This window comes from Pleurodeles waltl, chromosome 1_1 (assembly GCF_031143425.1).
Source record: "Pleurodeles waltl isolate 20211129_DDA chromosome 1_1, aPleWal1.hap1.20221129, whole genome shotgun sequence".
Classification (NCBI taxonomy): Eukaryota; Metazoa; Chordata; class Amphibia; order Caudata; family Salamandridae; genus Pleurodeles; species Pleurodeles waltl.
Genome location: NC_090436.1, coordinates 24,994,560 through 25,016,037, shown reverse-complemented (window position 1 = coordinate 25,016,037; position 21,478 = coordinate 24,994,560). Strand labels below are relative to the sequence as shown.

At 55.3% G+C, this 21,478-nt stretch overlaps 1 protein-coding gene across 1 annotated transcript in view; it reads left to right on the top strand.

Annotated features, from left to right (window-relative positions):
• Nucleotides 1–11,420: 11,420 nt before the first annotated feature.
• The window catches only part of LOC138257057 (E3 ubiquitin-protein ligase TRIM39-like), a 277,109-nt gene continuing 267,051 nt past the window's right edge, over nucleotides 11,421–21,478 (top strand). The window contains exon 1 of the mRNA XM_069205885.1: nucleotides 11,421–11,850. Within this exon, the coding sequence (XP_069061986.1) occupies nucleotides 11,437–11,850 (414 nt within the window). The 5' untranslated portion in view covers nucleotides 11,421–11,436. The remainder of the gene's footprint in view (nucleotides 11,851–21,478) is intronic.

Below are 21,478 nucleotides of genomic sequence, written 5' to 3'. Positions count from 1 at the left end.
AGAGGGAGTAGGCACCCTACACACACACACACACATAGATCCCTCACAGAGTGAGCAGACACCCTACACACACCCAGCAATCCATCACAGTGGGAGCAGGCACCCTTCACACAGCCAGCAGCACCTTACACACACTCAGCGATCTCTCACAGAGGGAGCAGGCACCTTACACACACACAGTGATCCCTCCCAGAGGGAGCAGACAGTCACCTTGCACACACCCACAGATCCCTCACAGAGGGAACAGGCACCACACACACACCCAGTGATCCCTCACAGAGGAAGCTGGCACCTTACACACCCAACGATCCCTCCAGAGGGAGCAGGCACCTTACACACACCCAGCGATCCCTCACAGAGGAAGCACGCACCCTACACACACCTAGCGATCGCTCACACAGGGAGCAGGCACCTTACACGCACCCAGCGATCCCTCACAGAGGGAGCCGGCATCTTACACAGACTCAGCGATCCCTCACAGAGGGAGAAGGCATCTTACACACACATAACCAATGATCCCTCACAGAGGGACCATGCATCTTACACACACCCAGCAATCCCTCACAGAGGGAGCAGGCACCTTACACACACACAACGATCCCTCACAGTGGGAGCAGGCACCTTACACACACCCTGAAATCCCTCACAGAGGTAGAAGGCACCTTACACACAACCAGTGATCCCTCACAGAGGGAGCAGGCACTTTATACACACCCAGCAATCCCTCACAGATGGAACAGGCACCCTACACACAACCAGTGATCCCTCTTATAGGGAGCAGGCACCTTACGCACACCCAGAGACTCCTCACAGAGGGAGCAGGCACCTTACACACACCCAGTGGCACCTTACACACATCCAGCGATCCCTCACAGAGGGAGCAGGCACCTTACACACACACAGCGATCCCTCACATAGTGAGCAGGCACCCTACACACACCCAGCGATCCATCACAGTGGGAGCAGGCACCCTACACACAGCCAGCGGCAACTTACACACAATCAGCGATCCCTCACAGAGGGAGCAGGCACCTTACACACACACACAGTGATCCCTCCCAGAGGGAGCAGACAGGCACCGTACATACACCCACAGATCCCTCACAGAGGGAGCAGGCACCACACACACACCCAGTGATCCCTCACAGAGGAAGCTGGCACCTTACACACCCAACGATCTCTCACAGAGGGAGCAGGCACCTTACACACACCCAGCGATCCCTCACAGAGGAAGCACACACCCCACACACACCCGGCGGCACCTTACACACACACTCACCAATCCCTCACAGAGGGAGCAGGCACCATACACACACAGTGATCCCTCACAGAGGGAGCATGCACCTTACACACACCCAGTGATCCCTCACGGAGGGAGCAGGCATCTTACACACATCCAGTGATCCATCACAGTGGGAGCAGGCACCTTACACACACCCAGTGATCCCTCACAGAGGGAGCAGGCACCTTACACACACCCTGCAATCCCTCACAGAGGGAGCAGCCATCTTACACACACACACAGCGATCCCTCACAGAGGGACCATGCATCTTACACACACCCAGCGATCCCTCACAGAGGGAGCAGTAACCTTACACTCACATACACCCAGCGATCCTTCACAGTGGGAGCATGCACCTTACACATACCCACCGATCCCTCACAGAGGGAGCAGGCACCCTACACACACCCAGCGGCACCTTACACACACTCAGCGATTACCCACAGAGGGAGAAGGCATCTTACACACGCACACCCAATGATCCCTCATAGTGGGACCATGCATCTTAGATAAACCCAGCGATCCATCACAGTGGGAGCAGGCACCCTACACGCACCCAGTGGCACCTTACACACCCAGCGATCCTTCACAGAGGGATCAGGCACATTACACACACCCAGCTGTTGTAACTTAATAGTGATTAGATTAAGCATTAGTAGAAGACATCTTGTGTTTAGCAACTATTGTGAATATTTGGTGGAATCCATTTTGTATTCATGGCAGCCGTTTTCTCCGCCATGTGCTGGCCATGTGCTCTGTCCTACCTTTCTGTTAACTACTCTTGAAAATCTGTCTAGTGACAAGTTATATTTAGCATCTCCCACTTTCGCACATGCCCAGTAAGATCTGCAGCTGTTAGTAATCAGAAACAGACAGTAATGTGTCAACTAGTCCTTGAAACTGTTAGCCCTTCCTACCTGTCGACTGTGCATTTCCATATGACCTTACATGTATGTAAGTCTTGCTTCTATAATTGTACCACCTTCTTTTAGCCCCTGTGTGGGTATAAAAGGAGCATGTTCTCTTAGTTCAGTGTGCTACTTCAAACATTACCGAAGGGTGCTGTTTGAACTGTAGTACCACCTCATGAGGTTTAATAAACTTTGTCTTTTATTTCAGTTTCTGTGCCAACTTCTTCCTATATGGTCTGAGGACTTTGTGCAGAGAAGGGTGAACCCCTTGCACTAGTAGGCCTTGCTTAGGCTTACTTCAACACAGCGATCCCTCACAGAGGGAGCCAGCATCTTACACACACCCAGTAATCCCTCACAGAGGGAGGAGGCACCTTACAAACACCCAGAGACTCATCACAGATGGAGCAGGCACCTTACACACACCCCGGGGCACCTTACACACACCCAGCGATCCCTCACAGAGGGAGCAGGCACCTTACACACACACACACACACAGTGATCCATTGCAGTGGGAGCAGGCACCTTACACACATCCAGCGATCCCTCACAGAGAGAGCAGGCACCCTACACACACCCAGCGGCACCTTACACACACTCAGCGATACCTCACAGAGGGAGAAGGCATCTTACACACACACACCGAATGATCTTTCAGAGAGGGACCATGCATCTTACACACTCCCAGCGATCCCTCACAGAGGGAGCAGGCACCTTACCCACACACAGTGATCCCTCCCAGTGGCAGCAGGCACCTTACACACATCCTGCGATCCCTCACAGAGGGAGCAGGCACCTTACACACAACCAGTGATCCCTCACAGATGGTTCAGGTACCTTACACACACCCAGCGATCCCTCACAGAGGGAGCAGGCACCCTACACACAACCAGTGATCCCTCACAGAGGGAGCAGGCACCTTACGCACACCCAGTTATCCCTCACAGAGGGAGCAGGCACCTTACACACACCCAGAGACTCCTCACAGAGGGAGCAGGCACCTTACACACACCCAGTGGCACCTTACACACACCCAGTGATCCCTCACAGAGGGAGCAGGCACCTTGCAAACACCGTGCAATGCCTCACAGAGGGAGCAGGCATCTTACACACACCCAGCAATCCATCACAGTTGGAGCAGGCACCTTACACACACCCAGCGACCCCTCACAGAGGGAGCAGGCACCTCACACACACCCCGGAGTACCTTACACACACCCAGCGATCCCTCACAGAGGGAGCAGGCACCTTACACACACACAAACACACACACACACAGTGATCCATCGCAGTGGGAGCAGGCACCTTACACACCCAGCGATCCCTCACAGAGGGAGCAGGTACCCTACACACACCCAGTGGCACCTTACACACACTCAGCGACCCCTCACAGAGGGAGACAGCATCTTACACACACACACACCCAGCAATCCCTCACAGAGGGACCATGCATCTTACACACACCCAGCGATCCCTCACAGAGGGAGCAGGAACCTCACACTCACATACACCCAGCGATCCATCACAGTGGGAGCATGCACCTTACACATACCCACTAATCCCTCACAGAGGGAGCAGGCACCTTACACACACACACACACAGTGATCCATTGCAGTGGGAGCAGGCACCTTACACACCCAGCGATCCCTCACAGAGGGTGCAGGTACCCTACACACACCCAGCGGCACCTTACACACACTCAGCGATCCGTCACAGAGGGAGAAGGCATCTTCCACGCACACACCCAATGATCCCTCACAGAGGGACCATGCATCTTAAACACACCCAGCGATCCATCACAGTGGGAGCAGGCACCCTACACACACCCAGTGATCCCTCACAGAGGGAGCAGGCACCTTACGCACACCCAGTTATCCCTCACAGAGGGAGCAGGCACCTTACACACACCCAGAGACTCCTCACAGAGGGAGCAGGCACCTTACACACACCCAGTGGCACCTTACACACACCCAGTGATCCCTCACAGAGGGAGCAGGCACCTTGCAAACCCCGTGCAATCCCTCACAGAGGGAGCAGGCATCTTACACACACCCAGCAATCCAATCACAGTGGGAGCAGGCACCTTACACACACCCAGCGACCCCTCACAGAGGGAGCAGGCACCTTACACACACCCAGTGGCACCTTACACACACTCGGTGATCCCTCACAGAGGGAGCAGGCACCTTACACACACAGTGATCCCTCACAGAGGGAGCAGGCAGGCACCTTACACACACCCAGCAATCCCTCACAGAGGGAGCAGGCACCTTACACACACCCAGTGATCCCTCACAGAGGGAGCCGGCACCTTACGCACCCAATGATCCCTCAAAGAGGGAGCAAGCACCTTACACACACCCAGCGATCCATCACAGTGGGAGCAGGCACCTTACACACACCCAGCAATCCGTCACAGAGGGAGCAGGCATCTTACACACACCCAGCGATCCATCACAGTGAAAGCAGGCACCTTACACACACTCGGCAATCCCTCACAGAGGGAGCAGGCACCTTACACACACACACAGTGATCCCTCACAGAGGGAGCAGGCATCTTCCACGCACACACCCAATGATCCCTCACAGAGGGACCATGCATCTTAAGCACACCCAGCGATCCATCACAGTGGGAGCAGGCACCCTACACACACCCAGTGGCACCTTACACACCCAGCGATCCTTCACACAGGGAGTAGGCACCTTACACACACCCAGCGATCCCTCACAGAGGGAGCCAGCATCTTACACACACCCAGGAATCCCTCACAGAGGGAGGAGGCACCTTACAAACACCCAGCTATCCATCACAGTGCGAGCAGGCACCTTAGACTCACGCAGCAATCCCTCACAGAGGGAGCAGGCACCCTACACACACCCAGTGGCACCTTGCACACACTCAGCGATCCGTCACAGAGGGAGAAGGCATCTTCCACGCACACACCCAATGATCCCTCACAGAGGGACCATGCATCTTAAACACACCCAGCGATCCATCACAGTGGGAGCAGCCACCCTACACACACTCAGTGGCACCTTACACACACGAAGCGATCCCTCACAGAGGGAGCAGGCACATTACACACACCCAGTGATCCCTCACAGACGGAGCCGGCATCTTACACACCCCCAGTAATTCCTCACAGAGGGAGCAGACACCTTACACACACCCACAGACTCCTCACAGAGGGAGTAGGCACCTTACACACTCCCAGTGGCACTTACACACACCCAGTGATCCCTCACAGAGGGAGCAGGAACCCTACACACACATTCACCCAGCGATCCATCACAGTGGGAGCAGGCAATTCACACACACCCAGCGATCCATCACATAGGGAGTAGACACCCCACAGACACCCAACGGCACCTTACACACACACTCAGCGATCCCTCACAGAGGGAAAATGCATCTTACACACACATACCCAATGATCCCTCACAGTGGGACCATGCATCTTACACATGCCCAGCGAGCCCTCACAGAGGGAGCAGACACCTTACACACACACACACAGCGATCCCTCACAGTGGGAGCCGGCACCTTACACACACCCTGCGATCCCTCACAGAGGGAGCACGCACCTTACACACAACAAGTGATCACTCTCAGAGGGAGAAGGCACCTTACACACACCCAGCGATCCCTCACAGAGGGAGCAGGCACCCTACACACAACCAGTGATCCCTCACAGAGGGAGCAGACACCTTACACACACCCAGTGATCCCTCACAGAGGGAGCAGGCACCTTACACACAGAGACTCTTCACAGAGGGAGCAGGCACCTTACACACACCCAGTGATCCCTCACAGAGGGAGCAGGCACCTTACACCCAGAGACGCCTCACAGAGGGAGCAGGCACCTTACACACACACACACCCAGTGAGCCCTCACAGAGGGAGCAGGCTCCCTACACAAACCCCACGATCCATCACGGTGGGAGCAGGCACCCAACACACACCCTGTGGCACCTTTCACACACTCAGCGATTCCCCACAGAGGGAGAAGGCATCTTACACACACACACCCAATGATCCCTCACATAGGGACCATGCATCTTACACACACCCAGCAATCCCTGACGGAGGGAGCAGGTACCTTACACATACACAGCGATCCCTCACAGAGGGAGCAGGCACCCTACACACACCCAGTGGCACCTTACACACACTCAGCGATCCCTCACAGAGGGAAAAGGCATCTTACACACACACACTGAATGATCCCTCACAGAGGGACCATGCATCTTACACATACCCAGCGATCCCTCACAGAGGGAGCAGGCACCTTACACACAGACAGCGATCCCTCCCAGTGGGAGCAGGCACCTTACACACACCGTGCGATCCCTCACAGAGGGAGCAGGCACCTTACACACACCCAGAGACTCCTCACAGAGGGAGCAGGCACCTCACACACATCCAGTGACACCTTACACACACCCAGCAATCCCTCACAGAGGGAGCAGGCACCTTACACACACAGAGTGATCCCTCACAGTGGGAGCGGGCACCCCACACACACCCAGTGGCACCTTACACACACTCAGCGATCCCTCACAGACAGAGCAGGCACCTTACACACACACAGTGATCCCTCACAGAGGGAGCAGACAGGCACCTTACACACACCTAGCTATCCCTCACAGAGGGAGCAGGCACCTTACACACACCCAGTGATCCCTCACAGAGGGAGCCGGAACCTTACGCCCCCAGCGATCCCTCAAAGAGGGAGCAGGCACCTTACACACACCCAGTGATCCCTCACAGAGGGAGAAGGCATCTTACAAACACCCAGTGATCCCTCACAGAGGGAGAAGGCATCTTACAAACACCCAGCGATCCATCACAGTGGAAGCAGGCACCTTAACCACACCCAGCGATCCCTCACAGAGGGAGCAGGCACCCTACACACACCCAGCGACACCTTACACACACTCAGCGACCCCTCACAGAGGGAGAAGGCATCTCACACACACACACACACACACACAATGATCCCGCTCAGAGGTCCCAAGCGTCTTACACACACCCAGCGATCCATCACAGTGGGAGCAGGCACCTTACACACACCCAGCGATCCCTCACAGAGGGAGCAGGCACCCAACACACCCCCAGCGGAACCTTACACATACTCAATGATCTGTCACAGAGGGAGAAGTCATGTTACACGCACACACCCAATGATCCCTCACAGAGGGACCATGCATCTTAAACACACCCAATGATCCATCACAGTGGGAGCAGGCACCCTACACACACACTCAGTGGCACCTTACACACACCCAGCGATCCCTCACAGAGGGAGCAGGCACCTTACACACTCCCAGCAATCCCACACAGAGGGAGCCGGCATCTTACACACACCCAGTAATCCCTCACAGAGGAAGCAGGCACCTTACACACACCCACAGACTCCTCACAGAGGGAGCAGGCACCTTACACTCTCCCAGTGGCACTTACACACACCCAGCGATCCCTCACAGAGGGAGCAGGAACCTTACACATACATACACCCAGAGATCCATCACAGTGGGAGCAGGCACCTTACACACCCCCAGCTGCACCTTACACACACCCAGCCATCCCTCACAGAGGGAGAAGGCATCTTACACACACACACACCCTATGATCCCTCACAGAGGGACCATGCACCTTACACACACCCAGTGATCCATCACAGTGGGAGCAGGCACCTTACACTCACCCAGCGATCCCTCACAGAGAGAGCAGGCACCCTACCCACACCCAGCGGCACCTTACACACACTCAGCGGCCCGTCACAGAGGGAGAAGCCATCTTACATGCACACACCCAATGATCCCTCACAGAGGGACCATGCATCGTACACACTCCCAGCGATCCATCACAGTGGGAGCAGGCACCTTACACACACCCTGCGATCCCTCACAGAGGGAGCAGGCACCTTACACACAACCAGCGATCCCTCACAGAGGGAACAGGCACCATACACACAACCAGTGATCCCTCACAGAGGGAGCAGGCACCTTACACAAACCCAGATACTCCTCACAGAGGGAGCAGGCTCCTTACACACACCCAGTGGCACCTTACACACACCCAGCGACCCCTCACAGAGGGAGCAGGCACCTTACACACAAACACACACACACAGTGATCCCTCACAGAGTAAGCAGGCACCCTACACACACCCAGCGATCCATAACAGTGGGAGCAGGCACCCTACACATACCCAGTGGCACCTTACACACACTCAGCGATCCCTCACAGAGGGAGCAGGCACCTTACACACACACAGTGATCCCTCACAGAGGGAGCAGGCAGGCACCTTACACACTCCCAGCCATCCCTCAAAGAGGGAGCAGGCACCTTACACACACCCAGTGATCCCTCACAGAGGGAGCCGGCACCTTGTGCACCCAGTGATCCCTCACAGAGGGAGCAGGGACCTTACACACACCCATAGATCCATCACAGTGGGAGCAGGCACCTTACACACACCCAGCGATCCCTCAGAGAGGGAACAGGCACCATACACACAACCAGTGATCCCTCACAGAGGGAGCAGGCACCTTACACACACCCTGATACTCTTCACAGAGGGAGCAGGCTCCTTACACACACCCAGTGGCACCTTACACACACCCAGCAATCCCTCACAGAGGGAGCAGGCACCTTACACACACACACACACACACACAGTGATCCCTCACAGAGTGAGCAGGCACCCTACACACACCCAGCGATCCATAACAGTGGGAGCAGGCACCCTACACATACCCAGTGGCACCTTACACACACTCAGCGATCCCTCACAGAGGGAGCAGGCACCTTACACACACCCAGCCATCCCTCACAGAGGGAGCAGGCACCTTACACACACCCAGTGATCCCTCACAGAGGGAGCCGGCACCTTATGCACCCAGTGATCCCTCACAGAGGGAGCAGGCACCCTACACACACCCAGCGGCACCTTACACACACTCAGTGACCCCTCACAGACAGAAAAGGCATCTTACACGCACACACACCCAATGATCCCTCACAGCGGGACCATGCATCTTACACACACCCAGCGATCCATCACAGTGGGAGCAGGCACCTTACACACACACAGCGATCCCTCACAAAAGGAGCAGCACCCTACACACACACCCAGCGGCACCTTACACACACTCAGCGATCCGTCACAGAGGCACAGTCTGTGCATACGGTGAACAATCAGGTGGACACCATGAATAACCAGGGTAGGACACCATGATGGCATTTGACACTTGATGGCATTCTTTACACAAGCAATCTTTCCTGTGTGGATTTCAGTTTCAGAGGTCCGTATGTCAAGTGATGCGTCAAATTCTGTGTTACTATCTCCAGCTGAAGTGATGTTTGGGGGACACGTGAGGATGCAGCTTGCACATATCAAGGGGTCTTCTCCGTTCGCACATCATGAGGTGCACATTTGAGATCCTCACCCACAGGAGAAGATTAAAGTCTATGCCAACCACAGAAGGGGGTGTGCCAAGGAGACGTGTTGACAAGATAGACAGGAACACTCACATAAGGCTGCCTTTCCTTTAGACTTATGCTGAATGAGCAATCTTCAGAGGGAAATCAGCGAGTACGTAAAAATTGGTACCTACACTTTCAAAATGTCTGACTACAGGTAGGTACATCATCTGTCCCTGTATGGCGCCTGATCTCTCTGTTCCTTAGGGAATTGCCAGATCCATTCCATTCATTATACTAAAAGTATATTGTTCGACTCTTACTAAGGATACAAAATTGTCCCCCATTCCTTCGCACATAACTCGTGGTCTAAGGTCGGGCAAGTGTTACGGATCGGCGCTCCTGAAGAAGGCCATGGATGCACCTGGCCTTCGTTGTTGGCCGAAACTAGTCAACCTATAGCTGTGGTAACAATAGGCATTATATAATATTAACTTGGTTTTTAATCTTCTCAGTGGCATGATCTCTTCATTTCCCACTTATTACTGAGGACAACACCTACAACCGTTCCCAGTCTCGGTTGAGGCCATTCAGACAAAGACATGCTTTGAATGTGGGCACAGGTTCTTTGCCCATCACCCAATACCAGCACCACAGAAGTACCTGTCACGCGCAAGACCTTCTCTTAGGTACGCTCCAGCTGCAGTTCTTGAGTGGTCTGTGGGTTGGACAGTTCCTCCTTTTGATGAATATGTTGTTCTTCGGGATCCTGGATGGAGCATGTGTGTTTCCTCTACAGCAAGTGACATCTCTGCCACAGAGATGATGTGTGGTCTGTGGTCTCCTCTGAAGGGTGATAAGAGAAGTGATGGACCGGAGCTTGCAGAAGATGCCAGAACCCAAGCAGGGAGGACACAACTTGCCTGAGCCCCATCAGACTTGAGTACATGTGATAACTGCAATGATTCATTAATTGCCAAGTGACAGGTCAGGTAACCACCTGTCCAGGATTTACCGGGACAGTCCCGGTTTTCCATGTGTCCAAGCATGTTTTTTTCAAATTTAGCTCATGCCCCGGTTATTAGAGAGGACTGGAAACAGGAAGGCAGTTTCTTGTGCTCAAAGGCAGGACGGGCTAGTAGCTCCTATCAAAACACAACTTAATCAACAAACATGCATAAGGCTGGCTTTAAAGGTTGCTTCTAAGTTAGATCCTTCGTGCCCCGTTGTCTGTTCTTCTGTGTGAATGCGCACTGCTATTCAAGTCATTTGGTGCTCCTCGGCTGATATAAAAGTGTAGTCTTTCTTCTACGTTTGGTAAATGTCCCAGTTTTGGGGTTCAGACCTGGTGCCCCGGACGACCCAAGGGGCCAGAGAACTCCCACGTGCCTCACCCGAAACCATCCAGTGGTGAAATGCGTCTTTTGTACTCGTTCCAGCACTTGGCCAAATATTGTGATCCTGGAAAATTCACTTTGCATCATTTTCTAAATGTTTCTCTGTTAATGGTGTTCTGATGCTGTGAGCTGCTGACAGTGGAGAGGCCTTCTCTCTCAGTCTGACTGTGAATGCTGCGTCAGGACACAAACCACAAATCACTTTAAAACGTGTCTGTCCAGCGTGCGAGTGGACTTGCTGTGTTTTTCATAGTTCCAGTTCCCTGGAGTCACATTTCACATATTCCACCCTTGTTTTGGGTGGGGCTTGGCACTCACCGGGGTTAGGTCACATGGCAGTTGTGCACTTCCTGAAGCTGGTTTTCTGTGAAGTGAAACTTAAGTTTCTGTTTGTTTCTCAGTCCCTCAGCACCCATGGCGGCTGCCAACCCCCTGCAGAGCCTGAAGGCCGACGCCACGTGCCCCATCTGCCTGGAGTTTTACAAGGACCCTGTGACCATAGACTGTGGGCACAACTTCTGCCGGGCCTGTATCCTGGGGTGCCCCAAGGGGCTTGGCCAAGCCCTCCAGTGCCCTCAGTGCAGGGTGGCCTGTGCTCGGGGGAGGCTCAGGGCGAACCGGCAGCTTCAGAGCATTGTGGAGTCAGTGAGGCAGCTCTCCCTGCAGGCAGAGAGGGCAGAGGAGGGGGGCCTGTGCCAGGAGCACGAGGAGAAGCTGATGCTCTTCTGTGAGGAGGACCAGAAGCTCATCTGTGTCATTTGCAGGGAGTCCAGGGACTACAGATCACACACTGCGCTCCCCATAAAGGAGGCGACCATGGAGTACAAGGTAAGAGACCTCAGATCACACTGTGCGACCCATCAATGAGGCAGCCGTGTAGTATGAGGTAAGGAGACCAGAGACCACAGATAACACTGTGCGGCCCATAGAGGAGGCAGCGGTGGGGTACGAGGTAAGGAGACCAGTCACCTCAGATCACGCTGTGCGGCCCATAGATGAGGCAGCCGTGTGGTCTGAGGTAAGGAGACCAGAGACCACAGATCACACTGTGCGGCCCATAGAGGAGGCAGCGGTGGGGTACGAGGTAAGGAGACCAGTCACCTCAGATCACGCTGTGCGGCCCATAGATGAGGCAGCCGTGTGGTCTGAGGTAAGGAGACCAGAGACCACAGATCACACTGTGCGGCCCATAGAGGAGGCAGCTGTGGCTAACGAGGTAAGGAGACCAGAGACCTCAGATCACACTGTGCGGCCCATAGCTGAGGCAGCTGTGGGGTACAAGGTAAGGCAACCAGAGACCTCAGATCACACTGTGCGGCTAATAGCGGAGGCAGCTGTGGGGTACGAGGTAAAGAGACCAGAGACCTCAGATCACACTGTGCGGCCCATAGATGAGGCAGCCGTGTGGTCCGAGGTAAGGAGACCTCAGATCACACTGTGCGGCCCATAGAGGAGGCAGCTGTGGGTAACAAGGTAAGGAGACCAGAGACGTCAGATCACACTGTGCGGCCCATAGCTGAGGCAGCTGTGCGGTACAAGGTAAGGAGACCAGAGACCTCAGATCACACTGTGCGCCTCATAGTGGAGGCAGCTGTGGGGTACGAGGTTAGAAGACCAGAGACCTCAGATCACACTGTGCGACCCATAGTGGAGGCAGACGTGTGGTACAAGGTAAGGAGACCAGAGACCTCAGATCAAACTGTGCGGCCCAAAGAGGAGGCATCTGTGGGGTACGAGGTAAGGAGAGCAGAGAACTCAGATCACACTGTGCGGCCCATAGAGGAGGCAGCTGTGGGGTACTAGGTAAGAAGGCCAGAGACCTCAGATCACACTGTGCGGCCCATAGAGGAGGCAGCCATGGGGTACGACAAAAGGAGACCAGAGACCTCAGATCACACTGTGCGGCCCATAGATGAGGCAGCTGTGTGGTCCGAGGTAAGGAGACCTCAGATCACACTGTGCGGCCCATAGAGGAGGCAGCTGTGGGTAACAAGGTAAGGAGACCAGAGACGTCAGATCACACTGTGCGGCCCATAGCTGAGGCAGCTGTGCGGTACAAGGTAAGAAGACCAGAGACCTCAAAACACAGGGTGCGGCCCATAGCGGAGGCAGAGGTGAGGTACGAGGTAAAGAGACCAGAGACCTCAGATCACACTGTGCGGCCCATAGAGGAGGCAGCTGTGGGGTACGAGGTAAGGAGACCAGGGACCTCAGATCACACTGTGCGGCCCATAAAGGAGGCGACCATGGCGTACAAGGTAAGAGACCTCAGATCACACTGTGCTGCCCATAGAGGAGGCAGCTATGCGGTATAAGGTAAGGCGACCAGAGACCTCAGATCACACTGTGCGGCCCATAGCGGAGGCAGCTGTGGGGTACAAGGTAAAGAGATCAGAGACCTCAGATCACACTGTGCGGCCCATAGAGGAGGCAGCCGTGGGGTATGAGGTAAAGAGACCAGAGACCTCAGATCACACTGTGCGGCCCATAGAGGAGGCAGATGTGTGGTACAAGTAAGGAGAGCAGAGACCTCAGATCACACTGTGCGCCCCATAGCTGAGGCAGCTGTGGGGTACGAGGTTAGAAGACCAGAGACCTCAGATCACACTGTGCGCCCCATAGTGGAGGCAGACGTGTGGTACAAGGTAAGAAGACCAGAGACCTCAGATCAAACTGTGCGGCCCATAGAGGAGGCATATGTGGGGTACGAGGTAAGGAGAGCAGAGACCTCAGATCACACTGTGCGGCCCATAGAGGAGGCAGCTGTGGGGTACGAGGTAAGAAGACCAGAGACCTCAGATCACACCGTGCGGCCCATAGAGGAGGCAGCTGTGGGGAACGAGATAAGGAGACCAGAGACATTAGATCACACGGTGCGGCTCATAGAGAAGGCAGCTGTGGGGTACGAGGTAAGGAGACCAGAGACCTTAGATCACACTGTGCGTCCCATAGAGAAGGCAGCTGTGGGGTACGAGGTAAGGAGACCAGAGACCTCAGATCACACTGTGCGGCCCATAGAGGAGGCAGCTGTCGGGTACAAGGTAAAGAGACCAGAGACCTCAGATCACACTGTGCGGCCCATAGAGGAGGCAGCCGTGGGGTATGAGGTAAAGAGACCAGAGACCTCAGATCACACTGTGCGGCCCATAGAGGAGGCAGATGTGTGGTACAAGTAAGGAGAGCAGAGACCTCAGATCACACTGTGCGCCCCATAGCTGAGGCAGCTGTGGGGTACGAGGTTAGAAGACCAGAGACCTCAGATCACACTGTGCGCCCCATAGTGGAGGCAGACGTGTGGTACAAGGTAAGAAGACCAGAGACCTCAGATCAAACTGTGCGGCCCATAGAGGAGGCATCTGTGGGGTACGAGGTAAGGAGAGCAGAGACCTCAGATCACACTGTGCGGCCCATAGAGGAGGCAGCTGTGGGGTACGAGGTAAGAAGACCAGAGACCTGAGATCACACCGTGCGGCCCATAGAGGAGGCAGCTGTGGGGAACGAGATAAGGAGACCAGAGACATTAGATCACACGGTGCGGCTCATAGAGAAGGCAGCTGTGGGGTACGAGGTAAGGAGACCAGAGACCTTAGATCACACTGTGCGTCCCATAGAGAAGGCAGCTGTGGGGTACGAGGTAAGGAGACCAGAGACCTCAGATCACACTGTGCGGCCCATAGAGGAGGCAGCTGTCGGGTACAAGGTAAAGAGACCAGAGACCTCAGATCACACTGTGCGGCCCATAGAGGAGGCAGCTGTGGGGTACAAGGTATGGAGACCGGAGACCTCAGATCACACTGTGCGGCCCATAGAGGAGGCAGCTGTGGGTAACAAGGTAAGGAGACCAGAGACCTCAGATCACACTGTGCACCCCATAGCTGAGGCAGCTGTGCGGTACAAGGTAAGAAGACCAGAGACCTCAAAACACAGGGTGCGGCCCATAGCGGAGGCAGAGGTGAGGTACGAGGTAAAGAGACCAGAGACCTCAGATCACACTGTGCGGCCCATAGAGGAGGCAGCTGTGGGGTACGAGGTAAGGAGACCAGGGACCTCAGATCACACTGTGCGGCCCATAAAGGAGGCGACCATGGCGTACAAGGTAAGAGACCTCAGATCACACTGTGCTGCCCATAGAGGAGGCAGCTATGCGGTATAAGGTAAGGCGACCAGAGACCTCAGATCACACTGTGCGGCCCATAGCGGAGGCAGCTGTGGGGTACAAGGTAAGGAGACCAGAGACCTCAGATCACACTGTGCGGCCCATAGAGGAGGCAGCCGTGGGGTATGAGGTAAAGAGACCAGAGACCTCAGATCTCACTGTGCGGCCCATAGAGGAGGCAGATGTGTGGTACAAGTAAGGAGAGCAGAGACCTCAGATCACACTGTGCGCCCCATAGCTGAGGCAGCTGTGGGGTACGAGGTTAGAAGACCAGAGACCTCAGATCACACTGTGCGCCCCATAGTGGAGGCAGACGTGTGGTACAAGGTAAGAAGACCAGAGACCTCAGATCAAACTGTGCGGCCCATAGAGGAGGCATATGTGGGGTACGAGGTAAGGAGAGCAGAGACCTCAGATCACACTGTGCGGCCCATAGAGGAGGCAGCTGTGGGGTACGAGGTAAGAAGACCAGAGACCTCAGATCACACTGTGCGGCCCATAGAGGAGGCAGCTGTGGGGAACGAGATAAGGAGACCAGAGACATTAGATCACACGGTGCGGCTCATAGAGAAGGCAGCTGTGGGGTACGAGGTAAGGAGACCAGAGACCTTAGATCACACTGTGCGTCCCATAGAGAAGGCAGCTGTGGGGTACGAGGTAAGGAGACCAGAGACCTCAGATCACACTGTGCGGCCCATAGAGGAGGCAGCTGTCGGGTACAAGGTAAAGAGACCAGAGACCTCAGATCACACTGTGCGGCCCATAGAGGAGGCAGCCGTGGGGTATGAGGTAAAGAGACCAGAGACCTCAGATCACACTGTGCGGCCCATAGAGGAGGCAGATGTGTGGTACAAGTAAGGAGAGCAGAGACCTCAGATCACACTGTGCGCCCCATAGCTGAGGCAGCTGTGGGGTACGAGGTTAGAAGACCAGAGACCTCAGATCACACTGTGCGCCCCATAGTGGAGGCAGACGTGTGGTACAAGGTAAGAAGACCAGAGACCTCAGATCAAACTGTGCGGCCCATAGAGGAGGCATCTGTGGGGTACGAGGTAAGGAGAGCAGAGACCTCAGATCACACTGTGCGGCCCATAGAGGAGGCAGCTGTGGGGTACGAGGTAAGAAGACCAGAGACCTCAGATCACACCGTGCGGCCCATAGAGGAGGCAGCTGTGGGGAACGAGATAAGGAGACCAGAGACATTAGATCACACGGTGCGGCTCATAGAGAAGGCAGCTGTGGGGTACGAGGTAAGGAGACCAGAGACCTTAGATCACACTGTGCGTCCCATAGAGAAGGCAGCTGTGGGGTACGAGGTAAGGAGACCAGAGACCTCAGATCACACTGTGCGGCCCATAGAGGAGGCAGCTGTCGGGTACAAGGTAAAGAGACCAGAGACCTCAGATCACACTGTGCGGCCCATAGAGGAGGCAGCTGTGGGGTACAAGGTAAGGAGACCGGAGACCTCAGATCACACTGTGCGGCCCATAGAGGAGGCAGCTGTGGGGTACAAGGTAAGGAGACCAGAGACCTCAGATCACACTGTGCACCCCATAGCGGAGGCAGCTGTGTGGTACGAGGTTAGAAGACTAGAGACCTCAGATCACACTGTGCGCACCATAGTGGAGGCAGACGTGTGGTACAAGGTAAGGAGACCAGAGACCTCAGATCAAACTGTGCGGCCCATAGAGGAGGCATCTGTGGGGTACGAGGTAAGGAGACCAGAGACCTCAGATCACACTGTGCGGCCTATAGAGGAGGCATCTGTGGGGTATGAGGTAAGAAGACCAGAGACCTCAGATCACACTGTGCGGCCCATAGAGGAGGCAGCCATGGGGTACGAGGTAAGGAGACCAGAGACCTCAGATCACACTGTGCAGCCCATAGAGGAGGCAGCTGTGGGGTACAAGGTAAAGAGATCAGAGACCTCAGATCACACTGTGCGGCCCATAGAGGAGGCAGCCGTGGGGTATGAGGTAAAGAGACCAGAGACCTCAGATCACACTGTGCGGCCCATAGAGGAGGCAGATGTGTGGTACAAGTAAGGAGAGCAGAGACCTCAGATCACACTGTGCGCCCCATAGCTGAGGCAGCTGTGGGGTACGAGGTTAGAAGACCAGAGACCTCAGATCACACTGTGCGCCCCATAGTGGAGGCAGACGTGTGGTACAAGGTAAGAAGACCAGAGACCTCAGATCAAACTGTGCGGCCCATAGAGGAGGCATCTGTGGGGTACGAGGTAAGGAGAGCAGAGACCTCAGATCACACTGTGCGGCCCATAGAGGAGGCAGCTGTGGGGTACGAGGTAAGAAGACCAGAGACCTGAGATCACACCGTGCGGCCCATAGAGGAGGCAGCTGTGGGGAACGAGATAAGGAGACCAGAGACATTAGATCACACGGTGCGGCTCATAGAGAAGGCAGCTGTGGGGTACGAGGTAAGGAGACCAGAGACCTTAGATCACACTGTGCGTCCCATAGAGAAGGCAGCTGTGGGGTACGAGGTAAGGAGACCAGAGACCTCAGATCACACTGTGCGGCCCATAGAGGAGGCAGCTGTCGGGTACAAGGTAAAGAGACCAGAGACCTCAGATCACACTGTGCGGCCCATAGAGGAGGCAGCTGTGGGGTACAAGGTAAGGAGACCGGAGACCTCAGATCACACTGTGCGGCCCATAGAGGAGGCAGCTGTGGGGTACAAGGTAAGGAGACCAGAGACCTCAGATCACACTGTGCACCCCATAGCGGAGGCAGCTGTGTGGTACGAGGTTAGAAGACTAGAGACCTCAGATCACACTGTGCGCACCATAGTGGAGGCAGACGTGTGGTACAAGGTAAGGAGACCAGAGACCTCAGATCAAACTGTGCGGCCCATAGAGGAGGCATCTGTGGGGTACGAGGTAAGGAGACCAGAGACCTCAGATCACACTGTGCGGCCTATAGAGGAGGCATCTGTGGGGTATGAGGTAAGAAGACCAGAGACCTCAGATCACACTGTGCGGCCCATAGAGGAGGCAGCCATGGGGTACGAGGTAAGGAGACCAGAGGCCTCAGATCACACTGTGCGGCCCATAGAGGAGGCAGCTGTGGGGTACAAGGTAAAGAGATCAGAGACCTCAGATCACACTGTGCGGCCCATAGAGGAGGCAGCTGTGGGGTACAAATAAAGAGATCAGAGACCTCAGATCACACTGTGCAGCCCATAGAGGAGGCAGCTGTGGGGTACGAGGTAAGGAGACCAGAGACCTCAGATCACACCGTGCAGCCCATAGAGGAGGCAGCTGTGGGGTACGAGGTAAGGAGACCAGATACCTCAGATCAAACTGTGCGGCCCATAGAGGAGGCAGCCGTGTGCTACGAGGTAAAGAGACCAAAGACCTCAGATCACACTGCGCTCCCCATAAAGGAGGCGACCATGGAGTACAAGGTAAGAGACCTCAGATAACACTGTGCGGCCCACAGAGGAGGCAGCTGTGGGGTACAAGTTAAGGAGACCGGAGACCTCAGATCACACTGTGCGACCCTTAGAGGAGGCAGCTGTGGGGTACAAGGTAAGGAGACCAGAGACCTCAGATCACACTGTGCGGCCCATACACGAGGCAGCTGAAGGGTACGAGGTAAGGAGACCAGAGACCTCAGATCACACCGTGCGGCCCATAGAGGAGGCAGCTGTGGGGAAACGAGGTAAGGAGACCAGAGACATTAGATCACACTGTGCGGCCCATAGAGGAGGCAGCTGTGGGGTACGAGGTAAGAAGACCAGAGACCTCAGATCACACCGTGCGGCCCATAGAGGAGGCAGCTGTGGGGAACGAGATAAGGAGACCAGAGACATTAGATCACACGGTGCGGCTCATAGAGAAGGCAGCTGTGGGGTACGAGGTAAGGAGACCAGAGACCTTAGATCACACTGTGCGTCCCATAGAGAAGGCAGCTGTGGGGTACGAGGTAAGGAGACCAAAGACCTCAGATCACACTGCGCTCCCCATAAAGGAGGCGACCATGGAGTACAAGGTAAGAGACCTCAGATAACACTGTGCGGCCCACAGAGGAGGCAGCTGTGGGGTACAAGTTAAGGAGACCGGAGACCTCAGATCACACTGTGCGACCCTTAGAGGAGGCAGCTGTGGGGTACAAGGTAAGGAGACCAGAGACCTCAGATCACACTGTGCGGCCCATACACGAGGCAGCTGAAGGGTACGAGGTAAGGAGACCAGAGACCTCAGATCACACCGTGCGGCCCATAGAGGAGGCAGCTGTGGGGAAACGAGGTAAGGAGACCAGAGACATTAGATCACACTGTGCGGCCCATAGAGGAGGCAGCTGTGGGGTACGAGGTAAGAAGACCAGAGACCTCAGATCACACTGTGCGTCCCATAGAGAAGGCAGCTGTGGGGTACGAGGTAAGGAGACCAGAGACCTCAGATCACACTGTGCGGCCCATAGAGGAGGCAGCTGTCGGGTACAAGGTAAAGAGACCAGAGACCTCAGATCACACTGTGCGGCCCATAGAGGAGGCAGCTGTGGGGTACAAGGTAAGGAGACCGGAGACCTCAGATCACACTGTGCGGCCCATAGAGGAGGCAGCTGTGGGGTACAAGGTAAGGAGACCAGAGACCTCAGATCACACTGTGCACCCCATAGCGGAGGCAGCTGTGTGGTACGAGGTTAGAAGACTAGAGACCTCAGATCACACTGTGCGCACCATAGTGGAGGCAGACGTGTGGTACAAGGTAAGGAGACCAGAGACCTCAGATCAAACTGTGCGGCCCATAGAGGAGGCATCTGTGGGGTACGAGGTAAGGAGACCAGAGACCTCAGATCACACTGTGCGGCCTATAGAGGAGGCATCTGTGGGGTATGAGGTAAGAAGACCAGAGACCTCAGATCACACTGTGCGGCCCATAGAGGAGGCAGCCATGGGGTACGAGGTAAGGAGACCAGAGGCCTCAGATCACACTGTGCGGCCCATAGAGGAGGCAGCTGTGGGGTACAAGGTAAAGAGATCAGAGACCTCAGATCACACTGTGCGGCCCATAGAGGAGGCAGCTGTGGGGTACAAATAAAGAGATCAGAGACCTCAGATCACACTGTGCAGCCCATAGAGGAGGCAGCTGTGGGGTACGAGGTAAGGAGACCAGAGACCTCAGATCACACCGTGCAGCCCATAGAGGAGGCAGCTGTGGGGTACGAGGTAAGGAGACCAGATACCTCAGATCAAACTGTGCGGCCCATAGAGGAGGCAGCCGTGTGCTACGAGGTAAAGAGACCAAAGACCTCAGATCACACTGCGCTCCCCATAAAGGAGGCGACCATGGAGTACAAGGTAAGAGACCTCAGATAACACTGTGCGGCCCACAGAGGAGGCAGCTGTGGGGTACAAGTTAAGGAGACCGGAGACCTCAGATCACACTGTGCGACCCTTAGAGGAGGCAGCTGTGGGGTACAAGGTAAGGAGACCAGAGACCTCAGATCACACTGTGCGGCCCATACACGAGGCAGCTGAAGGGTACGAGGTAAGGAGACCAGAGACCTCAGATCACACCGTGCGGCCCATAGAGGAGGCAGCTGTGGGGAAACGAGGTAAGGAGACCAGAGACATTAGATCACACTGTGCGGCCCATAGAGGAGGCAGCTGTGGGGTACGAGGTAAGAAGACCAGAGACCTCAGATCACACCGTGCGGCCCATAGAGGAGGCAGCTGTGGGGAACGAGATAAGGAGACCAGAGACATTAGATCACACGGTGCGGCTCATAGAGAAGGCAGCTGTGGGGTACGAGGTAAGGAGACCAGAGACCTTAGATCACACTGTGCGTCCCATAGAGAAGGCAGCTGTGGGGTACGAGGTAAGGAGACCAGAGACCTCAGATCACACTGTGCGGCCCATAGAGGAGGCAGCTGTCGGGTACAAGGTAAAGAGACCAGAGACCTCAGATCACACTGTGCGGCCCATAGAGGAGGCAGCTGTGGGGTACAAGGTAAGGAGACCGGAGACCTCAGATCACTCTGTGCGGCCCATAGAGGAGGCAGCTGTGGGGTACAAGGTAAGGAGACCAGAGACCTCAGATCAAACTGTGCACCCCATAGCGGAGGCAGCTGTGTGGTACGAGGTTAGAAGACTAGAGACCTCAGATCACACTGTGCGCACCATAGTGGAGGCAGACGTGTGGTACAAGGTAAGGAGACCAGAGACCTCAGATCAAACTGTGCGGCCCATAGAGGAGGCATCTGTGGGGTACGAGGTAAGGAGAGCAGAGACCTCAGATCACACTGTGCGGCCCATAGAGGAGGCAGCTGTGG